The 19,118-nt window shown below is 40.1% G+C and overlaps 1 protein-coding gene across 3 annotated transcripts in view; it reads left to right on the forward strand.

Annotated features, from left to right (window-relative positions):
• Window positions 1–2,027, forward strand: part of LOC147898423 (kinetochore protein) — a 51,988-nt gene extending 49,961 nt beyond the window's left edge. The window contains exons 13-14 of one of the 3 annotated variants that reach the window (XM_087379644.1): window positions 910–1,031; window positions 1,781–2,027. In XM_087379644.1, the coding sequence (XP_087235770.1) occupies window positions 910–1,031; window positions 1,781–1,880 (222 nt within the window). In that variant the 3' untranslated portion in view covers window positions 1,881–2,027. The remainder of the gene's footprint in view (window positions 1–909; window positions 1,032–1,780) is intronic. The other 2 variants (XM_087379646.1, XM_087379645.1) reach the window with 2 other exon arrangements.
• Window positions 2,028–19,118: the final 17,091 nt, after the last annotated feature.

Consider the following 19,118-nt stretch of genomic DNA (forward strand, 5'->3'; position numbering starts at 1 on the left):
GACTTGCATTGCTGAGGGCCTGGGCAGCTCTTCATCCACTACTGCTTGTTTGGTTGCTTCCTCCATAATTGCATAGCACTTATGATGGCTGCATGCATTTTTTAAAGGTTTGCGAATCCCTGTGGTGTTTTCTTTTGTGTCTCTGCTGTGATAATTAATATGTCGTTCGATGTGAAATTTCTGTACTAGCAGAAAGCTGATTTTTAACAAATCATCTATATCTAGCAGGACAATCTCTTTGTACTATTTCAATTGAGTCTCTGCTGTGATAGTTAATATGGAGTTTTGTGTGAAATTTGCTGTACTAGCAGACAGTTGACTTCTAACAAATCATCCTATATCTAGCAGGACAATCTGTTTGTACATTTTTCACTTGAGCATGCTAAAGCAATAATTTCTTATTCCACAAGAGTTGTGGTCAATTTTGATATTAAAGATTGCATTTATTTGTAGGAATAGAGATCATCTTGCTTTCTTTAATCTAAAAGGAAATGAGAAAATGTTATCACTACACAGCTTTACAATTACGATTTCAGATAAATACTTACAAGTAGACTGTTTTAAATATAAATTATCTACCTTAATACATGCTATAACACTTATTCTATGAGAAACTTGGAACGAGATGTTACAGGTTCCATTCTAAAAGTCCAATTGAAGCTTGACTAAGTTGCCTTTCATTTATAAATACACATTGCTGCTTATTAACCTATGCGCCACCTTAAATTTCATTGCAGGGAGAATACACGCATCTTGTGAACTCTCAAAGCTCTTGAGATTGAACAATCATTGATCACGACTCTTTATTTTCATGAATCCATACATGCTTGTATACGTTGGACACACTCCGAATCTTTATCGTAGATGTATATATTCTTGTACTCACACTGAATGTTGATCTTTCTTCAGGATTGGCAACTTAAGGAAGATGCAAGTGGGGAGGTTCCCCTTGTAATGGTGCTTTTTAACATGCAGACAAATGCCTACTTGGAACTTGAAGTTGGACATGTCATTCGCATATATCCTCCCTGGTATGCTCTTTAGTTTTTTGTGCACATGTTCCCAGACTCTCTAATTTCATTCTATCTGCATTGATATAGTCGAAGAACTAATAGAGCGCACCAGATTCTGTGCACACAAATCATGAAATACAACCAACAATTAAAGGATAACCCAAAGGTCATAAAGCATTGCATGGAAATAAAAAAACAAGAAGCAAATAAGGCTTACAAAAATAAAGAAGCATTCCAATTGCCCTTAAAATAGATGGACAACAGAGAACTTACAGTGAAAGACCATTGCTTTACACTATTCTTACACCGTTGACTCCTCTCACACTCGAGATGTTCATAGAAACTTGGTCAGGAGCTCAAGGATTCAGGGCTATTACATCAAAATTTTCAGGAGCTTAGTCAAGCCCTTTTCAGGAGCTCAAGGATTCAGGGCTATTACATCAAATTTTTTCACATCTTAACTGTGCTTTCTGTTGGTATAAGACCATTCCTACTAGAAGTATCGACAAGTCTTGGAAGATAGAAGTCAGCTGGGTGCAAGTGAGGGGTTAGAGAGTTGATCCATTTAGAGCATGGATTAGTATTACCTTCATCTTTGTTTATTCAAATCCACTGTTGAAGAGTGTCAAGGCTGAACTAGTATGCATATTTAGTTGAGGTCCTCACTTGAGTGAAAGAGAGTGAGAGAGAGAGAGAGTGAGGGGGGGAGAGAGAGCTTATTTTCCCCCCCCAATACACAGACAGCTTATTTTGTTTCCCCCATACAGGCAAGAGTTGTTGGATGATGCAACACAATACTCAAAAATCATTCTTTGTACTTACTTTTCTGAGTTCAGAGACACTTTAAAGACCACATTGTCACTTTAATCTTCTTTGTATTTGAGTCAAGTGCTCAGAAGGATGAAGCTATCCATTTGTAACCATTTCGATACTTAACATGTGAAGGGTGGAAGAGCATTCTATATCGTTCTTTGTACAATGGACATAGACTTTGTGATTTGTACAATGGTCATCTCTCTCTCTCTCTCTCTCTCTCTCTCTCACCTCACAAAAGGTCCAAAAAGTGCAATGTATTATTTCTCCAAAAAAGGCAGGAAATATTGAAATCCAAAAATTTAAATCCACAGACATATTATTTGGGGTTTGCAAAGTGACTTCAAATGTAAGAAAACAGGAGCCACTAGGCTACAACACGTGAGAGAGCCAATAATGATTCATCTTATTTGAAACATATGTGGGTTAAACAAAGAAACAAACACACTTTTTTAGTGAATTATGAACAAATAACACGTGCGTGCGCATGCCGCACACGCACGAGCATGGTCCGCACAAATTACATCCACACCCATGTGCACGTGCACGCACGCACCCATGCACCCACCCACACATGTGCATGCCTGTGTGTACACGCACGAGCACGCGCGTGCGCATAAATTACGCCTACACCTATGTGCACGTGCATGCATGCACGTCGCACATGCACTGTCCATGCATGAAAGCATGCGTGCACACAGATATATCTAATGATTCCATGAAAACAAAAGACTTGCACTTGTACGAAGAATCTTTTTTCCTTTTTAAGGATTCGGATTTCGAGCTCTAGTTTATTTGAGATTTGGGTTGTTTTAATTTGGAATGAGGGTTGGCTTAAATCAAGAGTCGGGCTTGGGATGCTTGTAGTATTAGAAACCACGTCTTGCTATCCTCCAGCTAGGTACATGACTAGCACAAAAAAAAGCATGATAGATTAGCGCATGCCCTTTTAAGCAATTCAGGGATTGGATTTGTTAAATGAGTGGTAGGATCCAATGCTCTGTAGTACTACTTGAAGAAAAAATAGCTTTGATCAAAATATAACAATAATAGTTGGCCATATTAAGTAATTTATTTCGGAACCCCATATGAATTCAACAAAGTAGAATATTGATGGAACATAGAACTAGAGCTAAGAAAGCATCCACTTGCAAAATGGCTCTAAGCCAATTAAGCTAGGTTATACTATGATATGAGATCCTATGAGCAACGTTGTTAAAGGCTTTCATAGCGACCCCTTCTTTGATTCCAAGCGCACACACAATGAAAAGGTTTCTAACTTAATGGAAGGATTCTCTCTTGTGTATTTCCTTTGTGCTATCAAGGAACAACAAGGCAAGTTCCACAAATTTGCCCCATATTGACGATAGTATGGTCAAACTTCAATACTACATTGATAGTTGATCCCTACAGCCATCCTTCAACCTCCTCAAGTAGATGGGGAAACACTGTAGGAGAGAGTTGCTTGGAAATAATCCTCACCATAGAGGATGGAGAGGATGTTTGCGACAGAAGTTCTGTGAAGGAAGAGAAGTTGGTGATATTTTGATAGAGTTTTAGTAAGCAATAGAAGCACTAAAGGGACGGGCTTGCTCTTGCTTTTTCCTAACCATAGTTCTAGTGTAAACTATTAATCATCACGATTAGTGATTGACTTGATGTCACTTTTACCCCCTTTGCATCATAAATTTCTTATAAAATTGGGGGGATGTTACAATGACTCTCCTTAACATCTAAATGGATCCACGATAAGGAGGGTTTTCAACATATGGTAACTCATTAAACCAGTCAATTATCTGCTTTGATTTACAAGAATTATTGATTTGAGGCCTATGCTTTTGAACCATTTGGACTTGATAAGTGTCCTTATTTGAATTTCATGAATGTTTAAATACAGAATCTCATTTTGAAAGATGCTTGCAACCAACCAAAACATTTTCAACAAGGTGGAAGAAAATAGATGCCCATTGGCTTCTCCTTGACTCAAATGATGATGACAACATAGTGGTATGTTTACCTACTAAGCTTGATGTGAACGAATAAACAATGTGACTAGCACATCATAGTGGACTCTAAGAGATGTTGGAGAGAACTTGTCGGTCATGGAGGATGGTATGCATTGAAGGTAGTAAACAATGTGTTTGACTAGTCTGAGTATTAAATTAGGAAGGAATGATTTTTGCATTTGCTCAAGAGGTTGCAATGGTTTAAAAACTTGGGTGTACTTGATCATGAATATTTATTGTGTGGGTTCATGTCTTAATGTTTTAAAATTGAGCATATTTGACTATGAGATCTTTATTGTGTGGTTTCATGTCTTACTAGTTTAAAATTCTTGGGGTAGGAATTTATTTAGACATTACTATTTTGAGGGTTGTTTAAACTATATAAGGGTGTAAGAGGCTTTTGTTGTTCACTTTCACTATTTTCAGCTAGAATTGTCCTAACCATGCTACTCTCTCCTTTGCTCTAGCACCTCTGCTATAGTCATTGCACTATTCATGGATTAACAAACAATAGGATTCCAGGAATTCATCTCATGGACCTCATTTCTTGACCCTTTCCTTATTGGGAGAATGAGACTTTTCCCATTTTTTGCAAGACCCTAGATGTCCTAGGAACATACCAAGGTGCAAAAGAGGACTTTCATGATCTACTCAAGTACGTGCAAGATTTTATTAAGGACTTTGCTTGTTAGCTTGATGAATCTACAAAGAGATGGTTCCCTATGGATAACCTCACCTTCGTATACAATGAAAAGCGAAGATTGTTATATAGAAGTTGCTATCAATGCACTTATAGGCTTGGGGATCATAGCGAACATAGGCACCATATTCTTCTCTTGGGAAATGACTTGAAAATTACCTTTATTTTCCCCTCCTCTAAGACGGCCAATAAGAAGATAAGACCTTCCCACACACTCGCTCTAACCCTTCTTGCAAAGTCCTACCCCTTAGGATTATTTTGACCTCTACTTGTTGGAAGAGCTACTTGGCTAGGAAGCTGAGGAGAGGCCAACAATGGAAGCCTTTCACTCTAGACTAGTCCCAAAGAGATCTAATTTAATGCAGTGCCCTCAACCAACAAAGAGGACCCATGTGCCTATAAAAACCTATCCATGAATCAGAAATAGAAACTTGTATAGTGGCCCTGGTCATGATCAACGAAGAGAATACCTATTTCTCTATGACATTGAGACTCTTTTTGGTTTAAAGAAGGATGTGGTGCTAAGTACTGTGTCAAATTTTGATGTTGACATTAGTATCAAAGATCTTGATTTCAAGGATCCCAAGAGCAAAACATGGATCGATTCGTTATTACAACACTACCAACTTTGAAGGATGCAGACCCCTCTACCTACAACTTGCTTCCAGATTTACCATGTAGCAAATAAGCTTCAATTTCTCACACAAGACAAGATGTAATCGAGATGACTATCTACATCGGATAAGATAAAGTTGCAATGTATTGTTTGAAATTTGCAAGATGCTTTGAGGTTTCCTCTAAAAGGGCCACATTTGTAGGTTCTTTGATCAAGACCAACCACTGGCATACTACATTGGTCGTATATCCATGGGCATCATGGTGGTGCTCCACAAGAAATTTTCACCACATGGAACAACAAAGATGTTGAAGTGTAAGGCCCTATCATGGACAACGTTGTTTGGAATGTTAACAAAGTGATTCCAAAACATGGCCTAGCTGACCTTAACACATTTGCCTCAAACATACATGGCATGGTACTCACGACAATGGCCCTGTCTTTTGCCACCGAAGAAGCCACTCCTAATATTGTTAGTAGATCCCATTATAGGATTCCAAAACCCCTATTCTAGATGTTATAAAACTAACAAAGCAGAGAAATTGGATATCCTACCTCCTTATAATGAGTCCTGCTATAATTAATACATGGATCCCTTTTGGTCATGTCTCTTATCATTGCCAAATGCCAAGTTTCAACTAACTTTTTTAATTGATTTATGGTTCATTAGTGAAATTAATTGTGTCTTTCCTGTAATGGGCCTTGTAACAAAACTCTCTGATTGATTTTTAGTGTGTTTCCAAAAAGAAAAATTCATTAAAAATATAATAGACCTAACACAGCTCTTGATCGAAATTTCACTATCCATCATCAATTTCTAGAACTTAATCTAGAAGGAATCCCACTTTGATGTAGAAGCAATAGTTGAAAGAAAACATATTTTCTTGCTACGACATGAATTTGGGCCACCAAAGGGTATTTAGAGGCTCAAATTTTTATTGCATAAATCCAACCCAAAATTAAAATAAATGGAGAGATCAACATTGAGAAATTGCACAGAATACACACACACACATACACATATGTGAAACACACACGCACACACACACATGCATGTGTGCCCACGGGCGCACGCGTGCGCACACAGAGAGAGAGAGAGAGAGAGAGAGAGAGAGAGAGAGAGAGAGGTGCATGTGTACACACACACACACACACACACACACACACACACACACACACACACACACACACACATTTCTATTGCAATACACACAATTTCTCACATGCTCATCTTCGTTGGAACACACACTGCATTCTCCCTTTTCAGTTCCTCCATCATCTGGTCTTTTTGATGTTCAATGTGTTTTGCATGTTGCAGAGCTGTTTGTAAAAGCCCTCTTTTTTGGCTCTCTGATCTTCAAGCTCCTTTCACATTATTGCTAGCTCCTTGTTTGCGATGTCCCCATCAATTCTCACTTCTTCAAGCCTATCTCGGAGCTCCTTTATGCGCTTCTCTACTTCTTCTCTTCTATGCCTTTCCATGTCGACCATTTTTGCAGCGGCCTCAGCTTGCTCTTGTGCCTGCAAGGCCCTCGCTTGTGCCTCCTCTACCTTGGCTTCTGCACCTACCCTAAGAATTTTCTCAAGTTGCACTGCCTTTGCTGCATTAGTGGATTTCTCTTGTAGAAAAGTCACCTTCTGAGACATCTTCTTATCGTATTGCTCAAAACTCCCTTTGAGGGTAGATGCCATCAGGTGCAGTACCAACCTGGTGAAGTTTATGCTTAGTAGAGTACTCGAGTGCATGGTAATGAGTGATTAGAGGTAATTAGGCTTCATGATTTACTTTTGTGGGAATTTCTGCCTGGTGGTGGCAGCTCTCATCAGCCACGTCTGTTGTGGCTACGATTCCACCGGGATGGCAGTTAAAATTACTAGCCACTGCAGTGGCCTGCTCACCCACCACCTGGCTTAAGCATGCATGATCACTACGAGTGCAGTAAAAATTACTAGTCACCGGGCTCACATGCTTAGTAGAGTACTAGAGTGCATGGTAATGAGTGATTAGAGATGATTAGGTTTCATGATTTACTTTTGTGGGAATTTGTGCCCGGTGCTGGTGGCTCTCATTAGCCATGTTTGTCATGGCTACAATTCCACTGGGCTGGAAGTTAAAATTACCAACCATCACAATGGGTTGCTCACCCACCACTGGGATTAAGCATGCATGATCACTACGAATGCAGTAAAAATTACCAGTCACATCGTTGGGCTCGCATGCTCAGTAGAGTACTAGAGTGCATGGTAATGAGTGATTAGAGGGTGGTAGCACATTTGGTCGGTATGATTTTTGTACTTAAAAGCATGTGCTAAGAAAGCACAATTTTAGCACTTTTCAAGAGGTGTTTTCTTGTGACATATATCCACCAGCCATGTAAATTATGATTGGGCATTTTGCACATGTGTCCCATGACACTGGTAAGCTTGTAAGCTTTCAGTTGTAACTGTTGCTTCATCCGTCGCATATCATCTCCCTCATCTCCCTTGTCTCCCATGCAAGACTTTTAGCCCAGCTGAATCCTCTTCCTAGCAAGTCCTGAGTTTAACTCAATCCTCTCCCTCGTAGGTTCTGTGCACTACTTCTCTAGAGGTGTCGCCTTTTGCTCTCCCTCGCAGGTCTTGATCTCTCAGCTCAATCCTCTTCCTTGAAGGTTCTGAGCTCTACCTCCATTTACTTTCCCTTGTAGGTCCTCTAGCTGAGCTGTTGTAGTTCTCACTCTCTTTTATATTACATGTCTCTGCCTCCTTGAGCGGGTGCTACAAGAATGTCTCGTCTAGATTTTCATGACGTTTATGGCCTTAGCATGGTTGGAAAGAACCTGCAAAGGCTTATAGACGATGACCTTCTGGTAAGAGAATGGCTCACTACGTTTAGTCAGCCACGAAAGTTAAAGGACTACAGGGTGAAGGCCAAAAGTCTTTGGGACTCGAACCTTCTACAAGAGGCTCCGGACCTTCACTTTTGGGTTTACTATGAGGCACCCCGCAATATGCAGTTTGGGATTGCATTTTCTCAGGGTTTTTCCCTTGAGCATTGCAAGGCTGCAAAAAATGCCCCTACAAAGGAAGATTTCACTGTCAACTGGGATGAATTTGCTGAAAGCGTGGTTTGTATGGTCCAACAATAAGGTAAGCTCCAACGAAAAAATGAACGATTCCAACAAAAGAATAATCTAGTGTCTTGAGGAATAGGGAGGGGGAATTGCAGTGGCACTCTATATCTCACGGGCCACGGTCTTCATCTACCTAAATCTGACATGGCCGTGGCACACCGTCTGTAAACTACACAATTCCTGAGCTGGTCAACACTCAAAGAATGCTACATGCTGCGAAGATGAGACTTGACTAGGCAAGTGAATGCAATAGATAAGGCCAAGAAAGACAGGCTATGCCAAGAGAATTTGCTGAGAGCAGTACATACATTGAGGACAAAGCTCCAAGCAGTAGCACAAAATGAAATATCAGTTTTGGCTCCTTCAATTGACCTGGAGCATTTCAAAAAACTACAGGTAGACATTGCCTCGTTCACGGACACATTGGAGATCCTGGGATTCAAATTAGAAGCCCCAACTTTTGAGGAGAGCATACCTAATTCGGAGGTAAGACTATAAAATTTATGATACACTTTGGGTCAGTCCTTAAGTTTTTTTGTGATGTTTCCACAGTCCATTTTGTTTACCTAAGTTTAGTTTTATTGTTGTTTCGACATGCAGGCGCAATTACGTGAAAAGTCTGCTATCTTTCAGACGAGGCAGCAACAATATTGTTTTTCTAAAAAAATGATGGAAAGAGTCCAGCCCAACTAGCCTCTTTGTATTTTCTCATCCCCACCAACAATTGCCAATACAAAAGATGAGGGTTCAACGTGCCTTACGATTGCACAGCCGTGTGGTGGATGTGGCTTTACTATTGACAGAAAAGAATTTATTATGGTGTGTGTGCTTGCGTGTGGCTAGCCTTACCACCAGTTTTGTTTTGCAAATCTATGTTTGAAAGACACACATTGTAGGGTGGAGGGTTGCTTGGGAAAAATTCCCACAGTAGCAAAATCGATGGTTTTAGGCTCATCAATTGGTATGCCTCACTCCCTGTTTTGTTTGGATTGTATGGATTGCATATTTGCTTTGTGATTGGTTGCCCATTGCTTTTTATTTTTCTATTTTTGTAATGCTTTACATGTGCTTTTCAATGGTTTGTCAATGCTTTACCAATGCTTTGTGATTGCTTTACCACTGCTTCTCTTTTAAAACTACTTTACCATTGCTTTCTCTTTTAAAACTGCTTTCTTGTAAATAGTCATTGCTTTCAGATTGCCTTGGCACTGCTTTGTGATTGCTTGCTTTTGCACTACTTGTGAGTGGTTTGGCACTGCTTTCGGAGACTACTTGGTCACTGCTTTACATTCTTAGACTGCTTTACATGGAATATGCAAAGTACTCTACATGTGCTTTTCGGGTCTCACTGCTTTAGCAGTGCTTTGTGTGTGTGCTTGTCAATGCTTAGCAATGCTTTGTGACTGCTTTACAATGCTTTCTCTTTTTGAACTACTTTCCATATAAACAGTCATTGCTTTCAGTGTGCTTTGGCACTGCTTTGTGTGTGATTGCTTGCTTTTGTGAGTGCTTTTGTACTGCTTGTGAGTGGTTTGGTAGTGCTTTGGCACTGCTTTCTGACTTCATGGTCATTGCCTTGGATTTTTCTTCAAGAGTTTTGGGACACAACGCAAAATTCCAAAGACTAGTGACACCCATGTTAGCATGTTGAACAGCTTTGCAGCCACACTCCCCTTCGCTATTTCCACATACCCTACAGTCATAGTTGTAGCATGCTCCATGAATCCCAAAACTCTGGGTCCTCAGTTGGTTGACTGCATCCTTCAAAAAACACATTTGCACTTGATAAATGCAGCAGTGTGTGTACCTGTCCTTCATCTTTTGAACAAACTAGGGCTTCAAGCACTCAAACGAGCGTTTTTGAATCTTGATCTCTATAAATTTATCCTTGAATCATTGGAATGCTGATGCACAAAAACAAAGGGAGCACAGTGCGATTAAAATCATGGATAGAAATCACTTTATGGATAGAAATCATAGCACATATGTAAAGCACTCCATGGACATACTGAAGTAGTCATAAAGCACATACAGAGAACTTGTAAATTTCATGCAAAGCACATTACAAGTAGAAAGCAGTGGTTTTCCACTCATAAAGCAGTCAAGAAAAGCCCAAGCAGTCATAAAGCACTGCCAAAGCAGTAACAAGCACATGCAAAGCACTGCCAAAGCACATGTAAAGGACTTGGGCAAAAACCTTTTGATATGACGATTGTTTTCAAGGACTTCAAAAGCAAGTGAAAAAGCACCACTAAAGCATTTTCATAGCATTGAAAAGAACATGTAAAACACTCCTTAAATAGAAAGCTGTGGGCAAATAGCCACAAATCAATGTTAAAGCACTCATAAAGCAGTCAAGAAAAGGACAAGCAGTCATAAAGCACAGCCAAAGCAGTAACAAACACATGCAAAGCACATGTAAAGCACATGCAAAGCACTGCCAAAGCACATGTAAAGCTCTATTAAAGCACACGCAAAGCACATGTAAAGCACTATTCAAATAGAAAGTAGTGGTGGACAAGTTGCCACAAATCATGCAAAGCACATTACAAGTGGAAAGCGATGGAAAAGAACTCATAAAGCAGAAAAGGACATGTAGTCTCATAAAGCACTACCAAAGCAGTAACATGCACATGCAAAGTAGTAACAAGCATATGCAAAGGACATAAAGCACATTCAAAGCTCTGCCAAAGACATGCAAAGCACCTGTAAAGCATTGTTCAAATAGAAAGCAGTGGACAAGTTGCCACAAATCATGCAAAGCACATTACAAGTGGAAAGCAGTGGAAAAGCACTCATAAAGTAGTCAAGAAAAGGACAAGCAATCATAAAGCACTGCCAAAGCAGTAACAAGCACATGCAAAGCAGTAACAAGTAGATGCAAAGCACTACCAAAGCACATGTAAAGCTCCACCAAAGCACATGTAAAGCACTGTTCAAATAGAAAGCAATGGACAAGTCAAATCATGCAAAGCACGTTACAAGTGGAAAGTAGTGGAAAAGCACTCGTAAAGCAGTTAAGAAAAGGTCATAAAGCACTACCAAAGTAGTAACAAGCATATGCAAAGCACTGCCAAAGCACATGTAAAGCTTTGCCAAAGCACATGCAAAGCACATGTAAAGCACTCTTCAAATAGAAAGCAGTGGACAAGCAACCACAAATCAATGTTAAGGCACTTTCGAAGCAGTCAAAAAGCACTTACAAAGAACTTGTAAATTTCATGCAAAGCACAGTACAAGTAGAAAGTAGTGGAAAAGCACTCATAAAGCAGTCAAGAAAAGGACAAGCAGTCACAAAGCACTGATGGTGGCAATGATAATCGAGATGGTGCCTCTCCAAGCAACGAACATTTCCAAATTTCCCTAAGCACAAATTCTGCTATGGATGTCTCAAACATGAAGCGTATGGTCCCTCCAAATGGCTCCGCCTTTAAGATCTAAGTTGCATTAATTTGTCTGAAAATTTTTTTGATTCAAAAAAATGGATCAAATTTGTGTTTTCCCCAATTTAAACGGAGCAACCAAATTATCAAGTTTTATTCATACGAATACTTTTATTCTTACGAATAACATAGTTTATTCATACAAATACAAGCAATATACACAAACTAAACCTTCATTTGTAGCGTGTATTCGAACAAATACTCCATCATTTGCTTCATGCCTACCTGCCTACTACTAGTGCCCCCACCTGCGTACCAGTGCACCAATTTTACTTTGGGTCATTGTTTGCTTGGGTGTAGCCAATTGCGAAACTATTTTCAGGGCCATTTTGGGGCTGTGACATGATGCACTCCTGGGTGAATATTTAAAATTTGCACGTGCTCTCACCGAAAATTTTTCCAACATCATGATGGCGCACTAGTGTAATAATGAGACACAATCTATTTATACTGAACATCGAATAGCTTGACACACGGTAGCTCTACACTACATCATCCATCTTTGCACTGCTTTGCACGGCGTAGTCTCTGGCCCTGAGCTGCCTAGCCACTTATCATCCTGTAGCCTTTTACCGTCGTAACTTTGCCACTTGACACTAGGCACCGCACCCATGCAAGATCATTAAAATTGAAGGTTGGCTTTGAGAGACTACCGCATTGGTTCTTGGCGTGATAATGAGATGCAATCTATCATTTTGAATACCACTACAGTGTAGTCTTTGGCTTGACCACCTGTCATCATGTAGCCTTTTGCCACAGCTTTGCCCATGCAAATCATAGGTTGGCTTGGAGAGACCATCGCGCTGGTTTTTGGCATAATAGTACTTGGATATGTTAGATTATTTCCCATATCTCTTTGCAACAAGCTATTCACAAGTTCGACCGGTATGGAGCACAAGATTGAGTTAAAGCCAGAAAGCAAGCCAGTTGTGCAATACTTAAGGCGGGATTCATCTTTCCTATTGATGATTCAAAATGGATATCTCCTATAGTTGTCACATGAAAGAAAGGAAATAAGTGGCGGGTTTGTGTGGAATTTTGTCCTTTGAATGCATGCACTAAGAGGGATCATTTTTCTTTGCCATTCCAAGATGAAATACTAGACCAAGTAGCATGGCATTAGATGTATCCTGTATGTGATGGGTATTTTGGGTACTTTCAAATTCACATTCGAGAGGAATATTAAAAGATGACATCACCTTGGGGAGTTTTTGCTTGTAGAGTCATGCCTTTCGAGCTGACCAATGCACTAGCTACATTTCAAAGGTTCATGAGTCAAGTCCTTGAGCCTTACTTGGGAAAGTTCATAAGGGTGTTTTTGGATGATTTTTGCATTTATTCTCAGTGCATAGATCACATGGAGAAGTTAAAGATGGCCTTAGCTAGGACTGATGAAGCAAAAGGGTGTCTAAATCCTAGCAAGTGTCATTTGGCTCAAACAAAAGTAATCTTGTTGGGGCATATTATGTCTAAAGAAGGCCTACAAATGGATCCTGACAAGGTTCAAGCAATCATGGCATTGCCAAGTCTGAGAGTGTCACTACTGGTGTTTGTAGAATTCTAGGAAAAAGCAAGTATTATCAATGCTTTTGTGATGATTTCACAGAGATAGTGCATCCCTTGAACTTGTTGACAAGAAAAGGAGTTTCTTTCGAATGGGGTGTGGAGCAACAAGAGTCTTTTCAGCAACTTAAGGAGTCCATGAGTAAGGTCCTCTTGATTGATCTCAAGGCTTTTATGTAAATCCAAGTGTATCCTTGCATTCAGTTGGTGCTATATTGCTACAAAAAGGAGAGGCACGTAGAATGCAACCCATCTATTATGCCAGCTGACAGCCTACAAAGGTGGAAACAAGGTATGAAGAAATGGAGTAGCAAGCTCTCTCTTTGGTGTTTTCAGTCAGAAAATTTTTCTTCTATTTATTACCTCGACCATTTTTCTTCCTTACCTCTCAATTTGTATTAGCATATCTAGTTCGCAAGCCTAATTCTGGGGAGAGATTTGCAAAATGCTTATCAGAGCTTCAAGAGTTCTCTTTCTCTTTTGTCACTGAAAATACCACTAGGTCCACTATGGTAGATTTGCTCACAGGATGGGAGGATCTAGGAGAAGAAAAGAAATGTAAGGAGAACATTAAAGATGAAAGGGATACACCACCATCTTTTATTTTGTATTTTGATGCAGCTTTTAGTCCTTCACACCAACAAGGAGTCGAGGGGATAGTGTGACAACAAAAAATGATATTTTGTTCTGAAACCTATGGGAGGATTTGTGGGGCCCACAAGGTGACAAAAGCTAGCCATGGAGACAAAGAACCAAGAAGTGTGATGGAGAAGTTAGTGGCAGGAGACGGCTCTTTATGGCTACTCTCGTTGCGGCTTGTCAATCTTTTGATGTTGACTACTTTATTTCATGTAATCATTAATGTGGATTTGACACTAATTAGACTAATTAGTGAAAATTATTGCAAATGTAATTGAGTGGAGTGCATCATTGTAAATACCACGGGTATGAATTATAAATACCTTGGTATAGGGATAGAATGGTTTGGGAGATATATTATTTGCTTTGTAATTGGGAAAATAGAAATGACTCATGTATTTTGAGTGGGCCAAATGACTACATGGCCTCCATAATGTACTAAAATAATATGGAGATCACATGCCAAACACATGGAGGGCATGTGGAGGAGTGTGGAAGAGTGTAAAGTCAAGAGGAATCCTTCTAGAATTCCAAGGTGGTATATGAGGATATTGACACAGTGGAAAAGAGAGGGTCCCTATGGGCTCCAAGGGGAACCTTTCGTAGAATAAAAGTTATTGTTTTCTAAGTGGTCAGGTCTGTTGTTTGGAGCAGTTTTGAGAACCTTTCATAAAACCATCATAACTTTCTGTTCCAAGCTCCGTTTTGAATGAAACTGATATCAGAATCTTCATCTTTTTGAGATCTATGTTTCGTCCCAACTATCCCACTTAGCCAAATCAGCCCTATCAATTCACGCCTTTCACATCAATTCACATTGTGTTGAGTCAAAAGATGTTCTTCCAATAACGGCTCGCCCTTACTTTTGGGGCTGACCGATTAGCTCAAATCAATGCTTCCCCTCAGCCTTTCTTATTTCCAATGCTAGAGTACAACCTCACCTTTGACATCTATATCTTTGTTTTGATATGAGAAGATAGAGAATGAGTGTCTCTTTAAGCTTCATCTAATGCCCAAATCTCTTCTCTCTTCTTCAATTTGTGGGTTGAGACGTGACCAAAACCAAACTCCCAGTTTTGTGTCACATCTTTTGGTGGAGACGCCGGGTAGATTTGCCTAGGATTTTCCTATCAGGATCTCATGATCTCATCTTGTTTACAAGCAAAGATTTTCCTCTTTGTGCTCATTTTCTATGCAAGATGTACAACATTCCAGTGTTCCGTGGATTAGCAGGAGAAGACCCAAGGAGTTAACTTCGGGAATTCAATCAAGCATGTCGTTTGACTGGTTGGTCTATGAAGAAATGTGCTGAGATACTTCCAGATTTCTTGGAGGGTGTGGCCTTAACTTGGTACGGGCCTTGCCAAAAGATACCAAGGATGATTGGGAAAGCTTGGTCGAGGCAATGAAGGAGAGATTTGGGACATTAGAGTCACCAAATTCCTTGTTATTACAGCTAGAGAAGATTTCGCAAAGGAAGGAGAGTCAGTTTCAACCTTCGCTATGAGGTATGAGGATTTATTCATCAAGTACCAACAAGCTGCTTTGCATGTGGTTGAGTCTTCTTCATCTTCTATGGGAGATTCTAAAGGTTCATTGGCAATGGAACATCTCAAGATGAGCAAATTTGTTTATGGTTTGGATTCTACCTTGCGTGGAAAGGTTCTAAGCGAAAATCCCAGTAATTTCAAAGAGGCTCTTCGCATTTCTTTGAAGAAGGAGGCGGCCCATCAAATTGAGTCCGCATTTCAGCCATCTACAAGTGTCATGACTCTGGCACATCGGGTAGAAGTAGCCTCAACATCCCAGGTATCTGCTCCCTCACTGGATCATAATATTGCACAATTGATGGCAGAATTTGCTGATTTAAAGTTGCACTTAGTGAATGCCAAGCCACCTAGGGCTCCATAAAGTGAGGATAAGCCTAGGGATAAAAGCAATGTTACCTGTTATGAATGTCAAGAGAAGGGACACTATCATCCCGAATGTCCAAATTTGAAAAAAAGAGAAGACAAGAGTGTAGTACTCTTAGAAAATCCATTTTTAGAGGAGGAAGATGAGGAAGAAACTTTGATGCCATTGATGACAAGAAGTTGTAATACTAGGAGTGACGAGGAAGAGGAGGAAGAGAAAGAATGGAAACATAAGAAGAAAAAATCATCCTGAAGAAAGATTGGACAATCTGATTTTCCTCTTGGACAAGGGACTCTTAGTTATGATCTATTGACAAACCTTAGAGAGAAGATTGCAAAATCACATTTGGGTAACTTTTTGGCACTCTCTTCAAAACTTAGGAAGGAATGGAGTAAATTGGCCAGCACTAGGGAGTCTAAGAAAAAAAAGAAAAAGGATAATGGGACACCTATGGCACAAAAGGTAGACATAGATGTGGGAGATGATGTACCTATAATTGTTGATGTCATCATAGATGGCCAGATTATTTCTAAGCATACATTAATGGGGGTGCATCGATAAATGTATGAGTGAAAAGACAATGAAAGATGTTCATTTGAAGTTTTCTCTTAACCCTCCTTATCACATTAAGTTGGCTGATAATACTAGAGTGACAACTTTAGGAGTTGTGAAGAATTTGGCACTGGATGTTTGTGGAATTTCTATACCTACAACATTTCACGTTATTCCTACAAAACTAGATGCTAGGGCTTACCCATTGATCTTGAGAAGGCCTTGGCTCTGTCAAGTGAAGGCAATAAAGAAGTGGAGACAAGTGATCTTAGTCTCCAAGGAGGGAATAGGAAGGTACGCTACATCAAGAGTCACCACAAGAAGGTGGTAAAGGAGGAAACTTCAACTTCCGAGAGCTCAGAGTCCAAGTCATCTAATCACGAGACAAGTTGCACCTCCGAGGAGTCCATCTCAAAAGGAGAGATGGAAGGAGTGGTGTTTGGTGTTTGCCTTGGTGTTGATTGGGGGGATAATCAAGGACATGGAGCTTCAGAAGGAGAATCATCTTCAACCATGTGTGAGGAAGTGGTGGATCATACTAGTCTTCGCCAACAAAATGAGATTCTTCTTGATGAGACTTGTGAAGATAGTGGGAGAGAAGGAAGGAGTCTCACTTGCGGCTTTCTCACATACATAATGGGGGAATACACACAAAGGTGGAGGCTGAAAACAGTTTTCCTCTTCTTAGTTGTGAAAGCCAAAAGAACTCTAGTACAAAGAAATAGAAGAACCCTATATGTGGGTCTCAAACCAAACTCAGCTAACTAAGGTGGCATACTAACTGAGCCACGAACTAGAGTACATAAGGATAGCTGTCATCTAGCTATTATTCATGGGCGGTCTACCAACCGCATCTATAGCTAACAAGTTGGTGACATAAATGCACAACGGTCACCTTGGCATATCACAAGTGGAGCTCGATATCTCAACACTCCCCCTCGAGCTCAATCCCAATTCCTACACACCAAGCAGGTCTCTGAAATTGCATAGGTTCTCTGTGCCCAATGCCTTCATGAATATGTCAGCTACCTGATCCTCTACGCTGACATAAACTAGATCAATAAGACCTACTAAAACCTTCTCCTGCACATAGTGATAATGCACCTCAATGTGCTTTGTTCTAGCACGATAGACTGGGTTATTTGCCAAGTGTATATTGTTCATGTTCTCACAATAAATGACAAGTGGCCCAGATGCATATCATCAAGTAGCTTATGCAACCAAGCTACCTCACATGCAGCCATTGTTGCACCCTTGTACTCAGCCTCTGTGCTAGACAAGGCAACTGTAGGCTGTTTCTTGCTACTCCAAGTGACTGTACCACTCCCAAAAGAGAACACATATCCACTAGTAGATCATCTATCAGAAATACTACTAGCCCAATCAACATCAGTGTATCCATGCAACTGTATCTGAACCCCAGTCTCATAAAATAGTCCATACTGCAATGTGGACTTCACATACCTGAGTATGCATCTAGTTGCATCCAAATGCAGTTTCCTTGGAGCCTGCATAAACTGACTTACCAACCCAACAGCATAGCTCAAATTTGGCTTGGTAATAGTCATATAAATCAAACTTCCTACTATGCATATGTACATAGTAGGGTCTTCTACAAGCTCACCTACATCTGCACTCAGCTTCACATTCTGCTCCAAAGGAACTGAAATAGGCTTACAGCCTGTCATCCCATATTTGGATAGCATGTCCAATCCATATTGCCTCTGCAAGAGCCGTATCCCACTTGGTGATCTAATCACCCCAATGCCCAAGAAATAACATAGCTCTCCCAAATACTTCATCTCAAACTTTTGCTTCAATAGCATTTTCACATGAAGGATATCTTCATCACTATCACCTGTGATGATCAAATCATCAACATAAATGACAAGCAGCATAATACCTTTCTCTGTTTTTCTCACATAAAGTGAGAAATCTATCTTGGAAATCTGAAAGCCAATAGTGACAAGATACTATCCTATCTTGTCAGACCATACTCTAGGTGCTTGCTTCAAGCCATACAAGGCTTTCTTCAACCTGCAAACAAACTCAGGATGAACAGCATGAACATAACCTGGTCACTACTCCATAAAGACCTCTTCTTGCAAATCATCATGCAAGAAGGCATTCTTTACATCCATCTGATGTAAAGACCATCCCTTTGATGTAGCCATAGTAATGACTGCTCTTACGGTTGCCATCCTTGCAACTGGACTAAATGTTTCTTCATAATCAATGCCATATGTCTGTGCATATCCCTTGACAACTAATCTTGCCTTGTATCTGTTCACAAAACCATCTGCATTGTGCTTTACCTTATAAACCCACTTACAGCCAATTGCATTCTTGTCTTTAGGGAAAGGCACCAATTCCCATGTAGCATTTGCTTCCAAGGCATCCATTTCTTCATCCATGGCTTTCTCCCATTTTTCTTTTCCCATGGCTTGCTCAAAAGAAGTGGGTTCTGGTTCCTGTATCACTTTGACCATATAGGCATAGTGAATGGTTGTAAATCCATCATATTTCAGCCTATCCCTAGGATACCTTGCTCTGGTAGACTTGTGCAACATAGGCTCACTTCTAGGTGCTCTCAAAACATCCCTAGTCTTCCTTACTCCAGGTGTAACAATAGAAGGAATACCCAACTCATCATCAATGCTCTGTTTTGAGCCACTGGATTCACCATCCACATAACAGTGACCTACATTCACATCAAACATGGGCTAATCTACCTTTTGTTTTTCTT

This window comes from Dipteris shenzhenensis, chromosome 9 (assembly GCF_047967505.1).
Source record: "Dipteris shenzhenensis isolate YYH24624 ecotype China chromosome 9, Dip_SZ_1.0, whole genome shotgun sequence".
In the NCBI taxonomy this organism is placed as follows: Eukaryota; Viridiplantae; Streptophyta; class Polypodiopsida; order Gleicheniales; family Dipteridaceae; genus Dipteris; species Dipteris shenzhenensis.